Source organism: Notolepis coatsorum, assembly GCF_963971535.1.
Source record: "Notolepis coatsorum genome assembly, chromosome: 3".
NCBI lineage: Eukaryota > Metazoa > Chordata > Actinopteri > Aulopiformes > Paralepididae > Notolepis > Notolepis coatsorum.
Window position 1 is genome coordinate 11541133 of NC_140167.1, and position 16711 is coordinate 11557843.

A 16711-nucleotide genomic window follows, 5' to 3' on the forward strand; every position below is an offset into this window, starting at 1 on the left:
ATTTTTAAATTAAGAAAATGTTATATTTTTTTATTCTTTTTTAGGGGAGTGGGCAAGTATTTTACATGGATACTAGGATACACGTTGTTCCAAAAGTAGGGGTCTGTGCATTTAAAGATCCAAAATGTTTAGCTATAAAAAGGTTCTAACCTATAAATAGTATATAAATTGTGAATGAATGCTCTAATAAGCACATGATGCATAGTTGGGCTTTAATGGTGAATAGATGCCAAGCCTGCAGTATGGCCTCGGTGCTTAGTACCCAAGTCTCTCTCTCTCCCCCTCTCTCTCTCTTTCTCTCGGTCTCAATCTCAATTCAATTCAAAGGGGCTTTATTGACATGGGAAACACACGTTTACATTACCAAAGCCAGCCACCTCTCTCTCCCCCTCTTTCTTTCTTTCTCTCTCCCTCTTTCTTTATATCTCCCTCTCTCTTTCTTTATCTATCTCTCCATCTCTCTCCCTCTCTATCTCTCTCCCTCTATCCCTCTATCTATCTATTTCTCTCTATTCTCTCTCTCTCCCTTGTCATCCTCCACTATCCACCATTATGAAAAATTAACACAATAAGGAGGTGAACCCACTTCTCTTTCGAGAACCCAAACAAAGAGAGCCTGGCCTACTTCCCTGTCTCCAGACGTCATCCTCATAATCCCGCTGGCCCAACGTTGACTGTTTTCTCTCCACAGAAGGTTTGCCTTGACAACTAAGATCCCAGACACAAAGGGCTGTCACAAGTGCTGCATTGGTGAGTTGCTTTCCCTCCCAACCGGTGTTGGTTTATGTCTGTGCTCTGTCAGTGGTCCGTCAGCTGGCATTAGGACTGTGTCAACAGACCTCTTACATGTTGTCGTCATATTGACATGCCTGGTTCCTTTTCCCCTGCCTATACCTACTTATACACCTGCATATAACCTATATAACTCTTATATATAAATATATTCTTACCGTGTATATATATCTATATAAATTAGAGTTGGGCATAGATAAAAAAAAATTATCTAGATTAATCTATCTGCAATCCTGGATTTAATCTAGATTAATCTAGATTAAAATGGCTAAAAAAAAAGAAAAAAACCTGCCGAAGGCATTCAAAATATGTGTGTTCTACCCAAATAATGACCAGAAGTAAGTCCTTACTTTTTCTTTCCTCCTTATGTTTCTCAGGCCAGGTGGCCCATTACACCATGAGCCCATCTCCCGTTTCCAAAATGCATTACAGACTTTGAAAAAGCTGTTTTGCTATGATAATTGGTAATGAAATATCAAAATAATGTTCAATAAGATGTACTTGTGTTTAATAAGTTGTTTTATTCAGAAGTTAACACAAATAAATAATATTACCAGTACAGTACAGTATCTAGCACACTCTCAGGAGCAAAACAGAAAGAATCATTTCAAACTTGAACTATGTGACATGGCTTGAATCAACTGCTCCAGTGGAGTTGCTCAGTGGCCAATGGTGTCAACTGTGGTTGTACTGGGCAGCTCCCAGGTGTGAATGGAACTGTGTGAATGTGAAGCAGGTCGTTCCTGAAAAAGAGCATCTGTGCTCAGCGAACCTACCCTGCGTAAATAAAGGTAAAAAAAAAAAAAAAATTGATTAATGCGTTAATTATATTATCGTGCGATACTAGTATAGCGTTAACGCAGCACGTTAACGCCGTTAACGGCCCAGCTCTAATATAAATATATTCTTACCGTGTATATATATCTATCCACCTCTGTCTGTACATACCTGCATATAATCCTTTTTACATATCTGTAGATACTATCTATATTATCTGTACATATCCCTTACCTACACTTACTATTTACGCTGCTGGCGAGTATGACATACTACCGTAGCGTCTTTATACCTGTATCACTGTACATATTAATATTACAACTGTACATACATCTGATTAGCACTATTACTCAGTAGTACTCATTTATATATTTTATACCCATTTTAATCTCCTGTACATTTTATATTACTATTGCACTGTTTCATTTGCACTCTGGTTGGATGCCAAACCTCTTTTCATTTGTACTGTACTTGTGCTGAATAATGACAATAAATTTGAATCGAATCTATTGTGAAAATGTACTTTTACCTGTTTACTAGTAATTTTGTTCTTGATACTGTACACAGTATGTGGGGGTTATTAGGGAAATCGCCTTTATTAGAAGACCTTGTTCACGGGACCACAGTCTGCATGACAAAGTAGGGATCTATTAATAGTCCATTAATTTTCCTCTAGCTGCAGGAGGTACTGGAGAGATGTTAGCAGCTGAGAACATGTCGCCCGTGAGAGGTCTATAATACCAGGGCTGGGAGATGAACCCAAAATGTACCAGTGTTTCTCATTAATTACCTAGACTGTGGCGGCCTCTAATTTGTCCCGCCACCGTTTTATAATGAACTGAAAATAATTGTTTAATAATTATTAAAAAAAAAAAAAAAAAAATTACATTATTTATAAATCTTTTTATATACAGTTTGCCAATAGGGATGTATCAGTAGTATTGGCAGTGGTGGTAGTCGTAATAGTAATCCAGTATGTTTTTTATTATCTAAAAAAAATAAACCAGTTCAACACAGGTAAACACTTTTGCTTCATTTCTTTTATGACTCAAATGTCTGCTCTAGTCTAGTCGATTTTGTGTTTTGAGCACAAAGTTCATCATAGATCTAGCGGCCTCTTTATTTTGCTCTCAAAGTACACCAGATTGATGCATTTAACTTTAAATGTACACAAAATATATATAAATGCGGGGGAGCATACCCCCTAGACTGAGGGTCCAAGGTTCACCCACCAGTCTCACAAAATCCTGTGGGAGAAACACTGATGTACCAATACTCTACCAACGTTATGAATCCCTTACCAAATTAATGGAGGAATTCAGTTGACCTAATTGAACGTACAACGACAACAACACTTGTTGAATGACAAACATTACTAACCTGTTGACAGAGTGCTAGTGACTGGTTGGTTCTTAGGGTTCCTCCAGTTTGCTCTGAACTAGGAAAAACAGCTTTTTCCTTTGATGCTTCCAACTCCTGGAATGCCCTCCGACTGACTGAAGCTTCCTTCTTTTGCTGCATTTAAATTTCAATAAATTTTTTTTTTTTGTTCTTTTTCCCCCTCCATTTTCCTCCGATTTTCTCCCATCCCAATGTTAGTCGTATGCCAATTCCCAGTCCCTTCCTGGTCGCTGCGCACTTACCCCCCACAGTCAGATCATCTGGGAGAGTGGAGGCTATCACGTGCTTCCTCCGACACACGTCCAGCCAATCCACCTCTTCTTTTCACCTGGCAGCGCGGATCCTCCCCGAGAGGGCGTAGCGTGTGGGAGGATCACACTATCCCACTCAGGTCCTATCCGTGCTTAGCAGGCGCCCCGACCGAACTGTAGGAGTCGCTGTTTACAACGACCCGGACCCACCCCGCCAGCTTCTCCCACCCTCTAATACAGCCAATTGTATTAGTGTGAACGGCCAGCCAAGCTGGTGACAACCCCGGAGCTGTGAGCTGGATTCGAACAGGCGAATCCAGCTCACAGCTCCGGGGTTGGTGACGAACGCAATCTCCGCTACGCCACCTAACCGCCCCTTTATTGTTTATTCTTAATTATTGTGCCTATATGTATGAAATTGCTATGTATTGTTTTGTCAGCTCGTCGTCGCTGTAAATGAGGGTAACCTCAGTGTCTTACAACTTGAGATAAAGGTTTGAAATTAAATTCAATTAACACAATGGAGAATGTGGTAAGATAATATTATATATTATATATATCATTGAATTTATATGTATTTGATAATATACTGTGATGTGGATTTCAGGCCATGCTTCCAAGCCCTAGTTAATTTACCGTGGTCTTCGGCCATGGAATGTTTTAGAACTGAACCTTCTAATGATGATGTTACCGTGACCTTTGGCCATTGAAAGCTATGGTTCTCGAACTCTGAAAATGGAATTCTGAGAAATTATTCCCCAAAAATCTGATGCCTGAAAGGGTTAAAAAACACAACATTAATTTAGTAGATCCTTCAGCGAACGTACAAGTTGTCAATATTAGAAACTGGTAATAATAGCGCTGCTGCTGGGATATTTCCAAGTTTCCTGGAGTTTGTTCCCTCCATCCCCCCAACTGTGTCTCAAGAGAATCCATCGGCCCAAGATTTATAACGTTATTTTCATGTAGTAAATCCTGATATCCAGACTTGAAGGAACCCGGAAATACCAGAGCGACGTTGCCATTACCAATCAGTAGTTCCTGACGCACATCTTCGCCCCAAGGCTCTAGTACTAAATTATTAGATTAGATTCAAATGTATTGTCATCATACAACACAAGTACAGTACAACAAAGGGATGTTTGGCTTCCAACCAGAGTGCAAATGTAACAGTAAAGTGCAATAGTAATATACAATGTACAGATGATTAAACTGGGTATAAAATATATAAATTAGTACTACTGAGTGTAGTGCTAATCAGATGTATGTACAGAGTTGTATTAATATGTACAGTGATACAGGTATAAAGACACTATGGTAGTAACTAGTAAGTCATACTGGCCAGCAGTGTAACTAGTAAGAGTAGGTAAGGCATATATATAGATATAGATATACCGGTAGTATCTACAGATATGTAAAAAGGGTTATATGCAGCTATGTACAGACAGATGTGTATATATATATATGGTAAGAATAAATATGTATATACGGTATATAGAGCATTATTGTACATGCTATCATACAGAGTTATATTAAAGTTTCAAGTTTTGTCGGGCGGCTAAGTGGCGCAGTGGGCAAGGCGCTCGCCACTAACGCAGGAGACGCTGGGTTCGAGCCCAGCTCTCGCCGTTGCTACCGGCTTGGCTGGTCGTTCATACTAACACAATTGGCAGTGTTAGAGGGTGGGAAAGCCGGTGGGCGGGGATTGGACGTTGTGGACAGCGACTCCTACAGGTCGGTTGTTGCGCCTGTACAGCAGAATCAGGAAGTATCGGGGGCAGCGTGAGCCTCCCACGTGTTACTCCTTGCCACTGAGAGATTGCGCTGTGCAGGTGAAAAGATGCGACAGCTGCCTCCTCGTGTACTGGAGGGGACACGTGATGCAAGGCTTGGTCCTCACTGCAGCCGACCAGTGGGAGGCATAGTCTAGCAACGTTCGAGACAGGGGAGGGGAGAATAGAAGGGAGAATTGGCGAGGTGAAAATTGGGATGGGAGAAAAATAGAAAATAAGGAGAAAAAGTTGATAAAAAAAAAAGTTTCAAGTTTTGTTTTATTTGTCACATATAAGGTACATTATAGTGAAATGCTTGGTCCTGTATGACCTTCCTAAGACCAAATGGGTTAGCAGGTGTATAAGTAGGTATATAGGATTATATGCAGGTATATTCAGACATATATATATATATGTATTGTGGTAAATATAAATATATATATATATACGGTATATAGAGTACTATTGTACATGCTACCATACAGAGTGTATGAGCTGTATGTTGTTTGGTGCTGTTGCCTTCTTTTAACTTCTCCCTCCTAGTCAAACTAACTTTGACCACCTGTCTCCTCTCTCCCCTCTCCTCTCCTCCTTTCTTCTCTCGCTCTTCTCTCTCCTCTCCCATCTTCCCTCTCTCCTCTCTCCTCTCCCCTCTCTCTCTCCTCTCTTCCCTCTCCTCTCTTCCTTCTCCCCTCACTCTCCTCTCTCCCCTCTCCTCCTCTCTCCTCTCGCTCTTCTCTCTCCTCTCCCCTCTTCCCTCTCTCCTCTCTTCCCTCTCCTCTCAGTGAGAAACCCCTACACGGGCCATAAGTACCTATGCGGAGCGCTGCAGTCTGGAATCGTCTTGTTGCAGTGGTATGAGCCCATGCAGAGATTTATGCTCATCAAGGTCAGTTGAATATTATAACCAGACAGTTATATAATGTACCATCATGGTCAACAGGGGAGGGACGATAGCGAGTAACTCACCATATGAGACTGATATTTAACGATGGCGATAATATCACAATACCTGCGATTGATTGATATTTAATCTACGCTACATCACAATATTTGTGTAAATGTACAAGAAAAAGGCAAAAAAACAGGAATTGTGTATTTATTCACAGAATTGAGATGAAAGCTTATCAGCCGATTTTACATGAAACAATGTCAACAAATTGCATAGTGCCTCTTTAACACACACTGACCACAACTTGACTATTATTAACTATTAATTATGTCCCCAATGGAAAACTTTGTTACCATCTGCAATAAAAAAAAATATATATCTACATCATCTGTTTTATATAATAAGAATCATTTTTATTGCAGTAAAATGGGATTGTCAAATTATTATGTGTATATACTGTATATATTTAATATAAATATTGATACTTGGCGTAATATAATATCGGCACACAAAATCTCGCTATATTTCCAGCACTATGATATGATGTCGAATTGTAGATGAATAGCAACACCTTGTCTTATATGCTGCCTTCATCATTTCATTGAGCTGTAATTAACACAACACAAGGATCCAATGTCCCCGATGACATCACTGGTGGCCATATTCAAATTAACTTATTCTCAATAACAATGTCAAACTAAATTAATGTGTGCAAAACAGTTTTTGGGTTTTTCTATGTGTGTGAGATTATGTGCAAAATAAATCGGCATAGTTTTTTAGTGAAGTGCCCCTTTAATAAAGCTGTCCATCGTTTTTTAGAGCACCTTACATACCCTGGAGATAGATGGATAGATATATAATGTTCCGTCAGCAAGTAAACAGCAGCTTCTGTGTTACATTTTGAATTGATTGGAATTAGATTTGATTCAAATGTATTGTCATTATACAGCACAAGTATAACTGCAAGCTCAACCCACCAACACGTCTATCCCTCCTCCTCCTCCTCCTCCTCCTCCTCCACCACAGCACTTTGACTTCCCCCTGCCCAGCCCGCTGAAGGTGTTTGAGATGCTGGTGGTCCCGGAGCAGGAGTACCCCATGGTGTGCGTGGCCATCAGCCAGGGCACGGAGCCCGGCCAGGTGGTCCGCTTCGAGACCATCAACCTCAACTCCTGCTCCTCCTGGTTCACGGAGATGGGAACGAGTAGGTCCCCCACTACCACCTGTTGTTGTGTTAAATGTGGATCGCTGCTGGATAGAAATATATATTTTTATTATTCAAATGTTTTATAACCTGAATTTTTAAAAGGTTTTTACCACCAGAATACAGAGAAATCACATGAAACCGAACTGAAACATAACCCTGCTGTTGATCTAGATAAATAAGCTGTTGAAACAGAGACTAATACACTGACAACACAGATAGGGTAGACTGTAATGATATCCTATCTTTTACAAAGGTGATGGCAGGGTTGTACCTTGGCGACGATCCATATTTCACTCGCTGATCCACATTTCACGCTATTACATATTTAATACGACACCTGCTCGGAGACACTAGATAGTGGAGTCCTGCGCGGATCCTTATTACCTCCACTGAGGCAGAGCCTTGTACGCTTGTCTTGAAAAGTAATGTCCCTATCATGACCCCAAGAGGACCTTTGCTCAAGTCAAACCAAGATTTTCAAATTTGCACATATCTCAAACCATTTGTTGTATTTCCAAATGTCATGACATTTGATGTGAACATTCATGACTCCTAGAAGCAAACACTTGTTTTTGGTGACCTCGTGACTTCCTCTAGCACCGCCACCATCGCGTCAAACTCGTAACACGATATCTCAAAAGGTAATGGCCAAATTGCCATAGAAATTGAAGAAATCAATTGAATTAGGTGATCCCATGACCTTCCCTCTAGCGCCTCCATCAGGCCAAAGGTTCAATATTCAAATGAGCGCATCTCCTCACAGTCATTACATTTGCTGTGGACATTCATGACCCCTAGACGAACACGGTGCTTTCCTTTAGCAACACCATATGGATTTAAGATTGGGTCTGTTGAGACTCGCAGTATCGGCAACTCTTGTTTCCGTCATCTACCCAGCAAAGTGTTGCATGTGAAAGTAATGGCAAAGTGGGGAGATTGTTGGGCCTTGGTGGAGGTCTGCGGTCTACTGAGTGCATTCTTCTAGTTGAGACTGCAATGCAAAATGAGGTTTTCATTATAAGCGAGCGTCCACGATCACAATCTAAACTTCATAGGCTTATATTATAAGCGGTGGTACACATGTCTCTTTGCCCATTTTGTCAGCCATTTAAATGTTTGAAACTTGCTTACATTTACAAGAACTTAAATGCCACATTCCTTGTATCAAATGCCACATTCCTTGTATTAATTGCTTTCGTAGTCTTTGTATCTTGTTGGATAAATGAGGCCTGTTTGACATGAAATTTACATGACTTGGCGGCAGGATCCAATATCTGGATCACCGACTGTACTACTACAACAGGGGGGGTCATTGTGGGAGTCAAGCAGGGATACGTGACCGTTTTGGCGATGCCCTTTCCACAGGTAATCGGCAGGTCGATGCGATCCACGTGACCCAGCTGGAGAGAGACACAGTGCTGGTGTGTTTGGACCGTAAGTATGACCTCCGAGATGACCGATAGCAGCTTCCTTCAACACTCGTGTTTCTCTGGTAGCCATCCTCAGTACAGCTGTTACTAGTGTTAGTTAGTGTAACAGAGTTGGATAAATCGGTTTAAATGTGCTCATCGGAAATACCGTCCCACATCTTTGCTGGCTCCCGGCTGTATTGATTGATTGATTGATTGAAAACTTTATTAACAGATTGCAGAATGGGTACAATACAGTACAGCTCAATACACACAATTGTTAAGGGGATGCAGACCAGAGAAAGGCTTTCGTCTTGTTTAGATCAGGGTCCCCCATTTTCAATTCATCAGGAATATATGTACCACTACGCTTTGCTCGCTTCATATCACAGCTGTATATGTACCTCTACTCTTTGCTCGCTTCATATCACAGCTGTATATGTACCTCTACTCTTTGCTCGCTTCATATCACAGCTGTATATGTACCTCTACACTTTGCTAGCTTCATATCACAGCTGTATTATGTACCACTACGCTTTGCTCGCTTCATATCACAGCTGTATTATGTACCACTACGCTTTTCTCGCTTCATATCACAGCTGTATATGTACCACTACGCTTTGCTCGCTTCATATCACAGCTGTGTATGTACCACTACGCTTTGCTCACAGCCGGGCAAGTTAACATAGACTGAAATTTACTTTAGATCTCCCGGGCCACGTCATGTGACTTTTTACTTTACTTACTTACATTTTATATTACCTAGACATAAAATCCAGGCCACTTTCTCACCGGCGCCTTGAGAGATCTAAAGTTAATTTCGGTCTATGTTCACTTCCCCTGGCTGTGAAGCGCAGCAGCACATATACAGCTGGGAACCAGTAACCCCTCTTCCAAACCAAGCGCACGCTTTAGTGCTTGACTCAGATCTGTAGTGCTGATGCTTTTCATTCTGGCAAACACAGGACTTGTGGTTTAAACCTGGTTGAGTTACAGGTTTCAGCCTATAACATAAAGGACACCTGGATTATATACATATGGGTTTGATGAGTAGATGCTTATACCTTAACCCTTTCCCTGCGACCGTCGGTTGTGTGATAGTAAAGGGTTAATCTTCTGTCGCGTGGCAGTGAAAGTGTTAACCTGCTGTTGTGTGGCAGTGAGAGGGTTAACCTTCTGTGTATTGTCACAGTGAAAGGGTTAACCGTTTTGGTAGTGCGGCAGTGAAAGGGTTAATAGCATGCTTGTGGCAGTCACTGGACTTTATCCAGTGGTGCAACTGCAGAAATGATAAAAAAGTGAATTATACAAACAAAATTCATCCGTTTTCTCCAGCCACATACTTGCAAATGTTTTCTTTTCCATCTACATCAGTGTTCTATAAACGTGTGTCTCCCTGTTTTCCTGCAGAAAACCTAAAGATAGTCAACCTCCAGGGCAAGTTGAAATCCAACAAGAAGCTGGCCTCTGAACTCAGTTTTGATTTCTGCATTGGATCTGTTGGTAAGCTTTTCCACCTCTTTAGCAAAGGTAGTGCTGTTTGACACTCTGTGTGACAACTGTGACCGTGATGTAGTGGGAATACATACTTGATACATACTGAACTATAATATATTGAATTCACATTGCTATTGCTTCATGAAAGAACACAATATCTATATTTGCCAATATGGGCATTTATTTTTTTGTGAGATTAAAGCAGCTACACAGAGAGTTTTCAACACAGTGTACTGTACCACTGACAGAGTTTGAGTGACATGAGAGGGAAATGTAGCCCCTAAACTCACGACTACACTTTAAAGTATGATATTGCAAGTGTATCACGATTGCATCATCCGCTGAGACGATCGCAATCAGCGTTTTGTTCACCCGTAATACTCACGGCACCCTTTTTATGGCCGTATTCCAATGGCTACTGTATACGACGCACGCACCGCTTTGGATGACGTCTGACTCCATTGACATTGTTCCTCACGTTACAGTGTGCCTTCAGGACAGCGTTCTGGCCTTCTGGAAACACGGCATGCAGGGCAAGAGCTTCAAGTCCAACGAGGTTAGTATCCTATGACCCGCCCGGCTGGAAACGCCACCACCGGGCGCACTTTCTAGCACCTCCCCAAAACGCAGGCCTTGTTTGTCGAACACATGAGCAAACACCATCTGCTGCCTGTTTACATGCATGGCTACATGATTGTAGATGAGCCCGGGAGATTATACCCTCAGGCGCGGCCACACAAAGTGCCTTTTGTGTCGGACCGAGGTAATGAATTTGTCCGCCCTTTCATGGAGGGTTTTCGTCGTTAACCCGATCGCCCCGGGCCGGCCGTGCTCGACGGCGCGAGGAAAGTTCAAGAGATCGCGGGGAGGTGAAGCGTTGGGTTTTTATGAAAGTGGATACGGCGACAGGGATACCCTTTTCAAAGCACGCGCTCCGTCCCGTCATACAGGGGTCTCTCTGTGTGCCTCCTGAAACACAAGGATGTTGGCCGGGGTCCCGGGTCGTTCCCCCCCCCCCGGGCGCCGTAGAGGAGCGCGCGTTAGGATTTTGAAATGTCAGAAGCCATGCAAGATTAATGTTCAATCATAAATGCGACAGCGAGCGGCGCTAAATAATTCAACCCTAGTCTCCCGTTATGACTCTTTTGAAAAGCAAAGGCATTCAAGGGTGAGGGAGGGGGGGGGGGGGGGGGCTATTGACACACGCTTGCTTCAGCCGGGCGCTTCTCCGACCACCTGAAAGCCTTGTTCTGCTAGAGACAAATAGATCAGGTCTCTCTCGGGCTAAGGACTTACACCTGCCAGGTGTCGTACGCATCTCTCGTTGATCATCGCACAAGGGCCGCTGGGGGTTTGGTGACTTTGTAACACTTGACCGGGCGTCCTGAAGGGGCCTGTTGTCCTCTGCTCTCTGGAACTGTCAGCCCTATTGTCCCGTCACGTCGTGCTACTAGGACAGGTGAGCTCCAGGTGGACACACGGCAACAGAGGCTCCTGGAGACGGTAAACACTCACCGCAAAAAAGGCACTTTCTCCAGTGTTTAAATTTTTTGGAGATTCCGGAGAAGAGAATAACGCAACATTTGAACGTTCGTAAGCATCACGTTAAGCACGTTGCTGGAAGTCGATGGGAGCATGAAGCATGTCTCTGGAAAAGGCCCACGTTTCATATCCCCATTGACTTCCACTAGCATTTACTAACGAATGCTAAGGGTTTCTGCTTGAAATATCTCAAACACTGATGCAAGGGGCTTTTTTTTGATGGAATGAAACACTCCCAGTTTGTGACAAATCAGATATTTCACAACCGTTTCCAAACTGCCCCAAACTATAGTTTTATGCATCCCAATCTGAAGAACTGTCCCAAATCCAAAGGAATTTGGTTGCATAACTATTAATTCAGCCTTTTTTCATCTAACATCACAGGACCATCTGTACATATCTCTACCATCACAGGACCATCCCTAAATTTCTTTAGCTTTTTGATTGTCCCTGAGACATTGAGACGCCCTTAAATTCAAGCCCCGGCTTCATCATAGATGACCGGTGACCATCTCTGTAATATCTACAACAACCTCAAGCTTCTTTCCTTCTCTTCATCCACAGGTGACTCAGGAGATCTCAGATCCAAGCAGGGTCTTCCGCCTACTGGGCTCCGACAGGTTGGTATCCAGTCTCTTGTCTTTCACACACTGTCCTGTTTACAATACCATGTAATAATACAATACAATACAACTTGATTAATCCTTTAATTAAGACTTAAAAACACCACCATCGGAAACAGACTTTAAAAACACAACCACCACCAGAAACAGACTTAAAAGCACAACCACCACCAGAAACAGACTTAAAAACACAACAACCACCATCAGAAACAGACTTAGAGACACAACAATATCACCATCGGAAACGAGACTTAAAAACACAAGTAAGATATGAATGAGCGACCAAGAGAGAGGAGAGTTATTTCCACTATAACTTCTCCTCTGCCCCTCCCTCCTCCCTCCTCCCCCACTCATCTGTGTCTAAATGAGTGCTACTGGTGTTGTTTGCTTGATTTATGGCTCGCTTCATGACCTCCATAAAATCGCACTGACGATAACAACCAGGGAGCAAGTGTCCCCTCCCCCAGGTCTCCTTTGTGTTGCCATCGCCTGGTAACCGGCAAACAGCCCACTCCCCTCCTGGGCCCTGACCTGCACCCACAGGTACCTGCCGTTGTTTGTCCCGGCGTCCTCCCCCCCCCCTCCTCCCGGTGCCACGCTGCCTCTGGGTTGCCATGGCAGGAAGAGGGCGGGGTCGGCTCGGCCGGATCAGACGACCGGGGGGATCAATGGTCCCTCCGTGCCTTTAATCAGGCTCAAGTTCAAGTTCAAGTTCTTTAATAGTTGTCATACAGAAGTACAGAATACTTTCATACAAAATGCTTCTTACTGTTACGCTCCAGAGACTGTGCTAGACAAGATAGTATCAAATAACATAATAACATAATATAGCATGAATTTAGAAGAAGAAAATGAGGTCACAGTTGTTCGGTATAGACATATGTACAATGTTCTGAGTTACCATATAATATACAATACACAACTATGCAGTGTACTAATGTACAGTACTATCTAGTGCAAAGCAGAAATGGGATGAGGTACAATTTTAGGTACAATTTACAGTAAGGTGTACGAGTTGTAGTGCAATCCTTCATCCATAAATATAAAGTGTGCTACAGTGTGTTTGTTTAAAGTGGGTGTGTGCTATAAAGTGTGTGGAGTGGGTGCTACAGTGTGTTTGTTTAAAGTGAGTGTGTGCGTGTGGATGTGTGTGCTATGTGTGTTTGGTGGTTGTTGTTGTGTAGTGTTCATTCATTGTTCGTTTAGCAGCCTGATGGCCTGGGGATAGAAGCTACTTCTGAGTCTTTCTGTGCTCGCCTTGAGACTCCTGTATCGCTTGCCTGACGGCAGCAGTTCAAAGAGGCAGTTGTTCGGGTGGCTCGAGTCCTTAATAATTCTCTTAGCCTTCCCCTTGCAACGCTTGTAGTAAATGTTCTGGAGGGTGGGGAGCCCCCCTCCAATTGTGCGTTCGGCTGAACGTGTCACTCTTTGTAGTCTGCTTTGGTCTTTTGCAGTGCTATTCCCAAACCAGGAGGTGATGTTGCCGGTCAAGATGCTCTCTATTGTACATGAGTAGAAGTTCTTAAGGATCTTCTGGCTGACTTGGAACTTCCTTAGGCGCCTGAGGAAGTAGAGGCGTTGTCGTGCCTTCTTCACCACACTGTTAATGTGTATGGTCCATTTCAAGTCCTCGGATATGTGGGCTCCGAGGTACTTGAAGCTGTTGACTCTCTCAACCGGTGCCCCGTCGATGCTGAGGGGGCTGTAGTCCTTGACCCCCGACCTCCTGAAGTCCACAATCATCTCCTTTGTTTTGCTGACGTTCAGGGAGAGGCTGTTTTCCTGGCACCATCCCGCCAGGACCTTGACCTCTTCCAGGTAGGCCCTCTCGTCGTTGGCAGAGATCAGGCCCACCACCACTGTGTCGTCAGCAAATTTGACGATTGTATTGCTACTCCGCTGAGCCACACAGTCGTGTGTGTACAGGGAGTAGAGGAGGGGACTCAGAACACAGCCCTGGGGGGCCCCTATGTTGAGGGTGATGGATGAGGAGGTGCAGTTGCCTGCTCTCACCACCTGGGGTCTGCCAGTCAGGAAGTCCAAGTCCAAGACCCACTGGCAGAGGTCAGCTCCACGCGCTGATCTGTATTCAGAGACGAGGACGGGGCTGTTTGAACCGACGACCCGGCGGACACAATTATCACATAGTGGTGTATCTTTTGAAACGTCGAAATTGATTGAAACCTTTATTGATTCTCGGAATTAACGTTTTACCCCCGTTTTGCAATGTCATCGAGACGAAACGGTTCAAAACACGTATGAAAGGGGGCGGCTAGGTGGCGCAGTGGGCAAGGCGCTCGCCACCAACGCAGGAGATGCTGAGTTCGAGCCCAGCTCTCGGCGTTGCTACCAGCTTGGCTGGTCATTCATACTAATACAATTGGCAGTATTAGGGGGTGGGAAGCTGGTGGGTGGGGATCGGACGTTGTGGACAGCGACTCCTACAGGTCGGTTGGTGCGCCTGCGCAGTACAATCAGGAAGTGAAGGGGGCAGCGTGAGCCTCCCACACGTTACTCCTCGCCGCTGAGAGATCGCGCTGTGCAGGTGAAAAGATGCGACGGCTGCCTCCTCGAGTACCGGAGGGGACACGTGATGCAAGGCTTCGTCCACATTGCAGCCGACCAGTGGGAGGCATGGCCCAACAGCGTTCGAGACAGGGGAGGGTAGAATTGGACGATACGAAATTGGGGAAGGGAGAAAAATAGAAAATGGGGAGAAAAAGTAGATAAAAAAAAATATAAACACGTATGAAAGGGAAAATACATTCCCATAAATAGGACAAAACACATTCGCATAAATAGGACAAAACACAGGTGGAAAGAGAAAAAACAGATTCAATTAAAAACAGTTACATACTGAGGTAGGGAGACTTGTGATCATGTTTTGAATTAAAAACAGTTACATACTGAGGTAAGGAAGTTTGTGATCATGTTTTTACATTGTCCATAGGATAGTGGAGTATTGATTTCTAGTGTGAGATGAAGATCGCTCCAAAACGTGATTAACGTTAGTCTCAAACGCCCTGTAACGGCTGAGACGGCAGAGCAGCACAGATCACCGCGCAGCCAGGCAGGAAGATGCTGCTGGTTTGAACCACAGAGACCGCCGGGTCGCAGCAACACAGAACACGCCCCGTGGAGCAGGAGCGACCTCAGCAGTGCATCCCAGCTGGAGACCCTTTTCCCGGGGGTCTGGCCCTGGCCTGGTGGTACCGGTGTGGGGGAAGTCTCGCTCCATCGAAATCTCTTCCGATCCTACTTTCTGGTTGAACAACTAACGTGATAAATGAATAATATTGACAGATATACTGTATCTGCGTTAGTTTCAAGACTAGGACCAGATTCCCCCCCCCCCAGAAGGAGATTAGCACCACACTGGGAACATCGCCTCTCTCCCGCTCTCTGCAGCGGGCCATGTTTTATTCACCGCTGCCTGGGCACTGCCAGGCTGCTTGGAGTATCTCTCCGCACCTCTGTAATTTCATCTGATGGAACAGACAGCGCGGACCGCACTCTCACTGCTCACTGCTGCTCATCTGTCAGCCACCCCGAGACCCTATCCCCCGTCTCGCCCATCATCATCATCTACTCTTCGTCCGTCCCAGCTGTCCGTTAATACGCCGTTTAGTGTGGAGCCCTCTATCTCTGTCTCTATAATAATAATAATAATAATTCATTTAATTTATATAGCGCTTCTCAATAACCCGAAGTCGCTGACAATAGTCGGGCGCAAAGTAAAAACAAAGAAACAAAAACAGCAAAGAAACAAAAACAGCAAAGAAACAAAAACAAAAGGAACATGAGACCATGGGGGGAACAGGGAAGACAGCATGATAGCACACAAAGACAGGAGACAGACATCAGTCAGGTTGGAGGGGGGGGGGGGTTTATGGGTGGGGGGGGGTTAAAGGCAAGGGAGAACAGGTGGGTTTTGAGGCGAGCTTTGAAGGTGGAGAGTGTAGGGGAGTCTCTGATGGACTGAGGGAGGGAGTTCCAGAGTCGGGGTGCAGTGCGGGAGAAGGCCCGATCTCCAAAAAATTTTAGTTTGGATGTCGGGACAGTGAGGGAGGCAGTGGAGGAGGACCGGAGGGAACCATCTATCCATCTCTCTCTTTCTCTCCTTCTCTTTCTCCATCTATCTATCTCTGTATCTCTCTCTGTCTCTCTATCTCTCTCTGTCTCTCTCTCTCTCTGGATACTGAGCTGTCTCTCTCTCCCTATCTCTGGATGCTGAGCTGTCCCTCTCTCTCCCTATCTCTGGATGCTGAACTCTCTCTCTCTCTGTGGATGCTGAGCACTGGTGTTTGACTTCAGATTAAGTTTGACCTACTATGCTATTAGTATGCTCTATGCTACAAGATTGTAGCACTCAAGTCTTACTGACCCTTAGCTGCCAGAGACGTACCTTTCCTGCTGACTTGTTGTACAGAACTTTTAAGTTGTTTTGGATAACAGCGTCAGCTAAATGACTAAATGTAAGATTAATAGCATGTAAAGGACACCATACCTTTTGAAGATGACACTGAATGTGTTTATAATATGCAAATT

General features: G+C 44.1%; 1 protein-coding gene across 1 annotated transcript in view; it reads left to right on the forward strand.

Annotated features, from left to right (window-relative positions):
* The window catches only part of map4k5 (mitogen-activated protein kinase kinase kinase kinase 5), an 83842-nt gene that overhangs the window by 64568 nt on the left and 2563 nt on the right, over positions 1-16711 (forward strand). The window contains exons 26-32 of the mRNA XM_084309978.1: positions 692-750; positions 5779-5882; positions 6912-7089; positions 8458-8526; positions 9912-10004; positions 10484-10554; positions 12105-12160. Coding sequence (XP_084166104.1) covers positions 692-750; positions 5779-5882; positions 6912-7089; positions 8458-8526; positions 9912-10004; positions 10484-10554; positions 12105-12160 — 630 coding nt within the window. The remainder of the gene's footprint in view (positions 1-691; positions 751-5778; positions 5883-6911; positions 7090-8457; positions 8527-9911; positions 10005-10483; positions 10555-12104; positions 12161-16711) is intronic.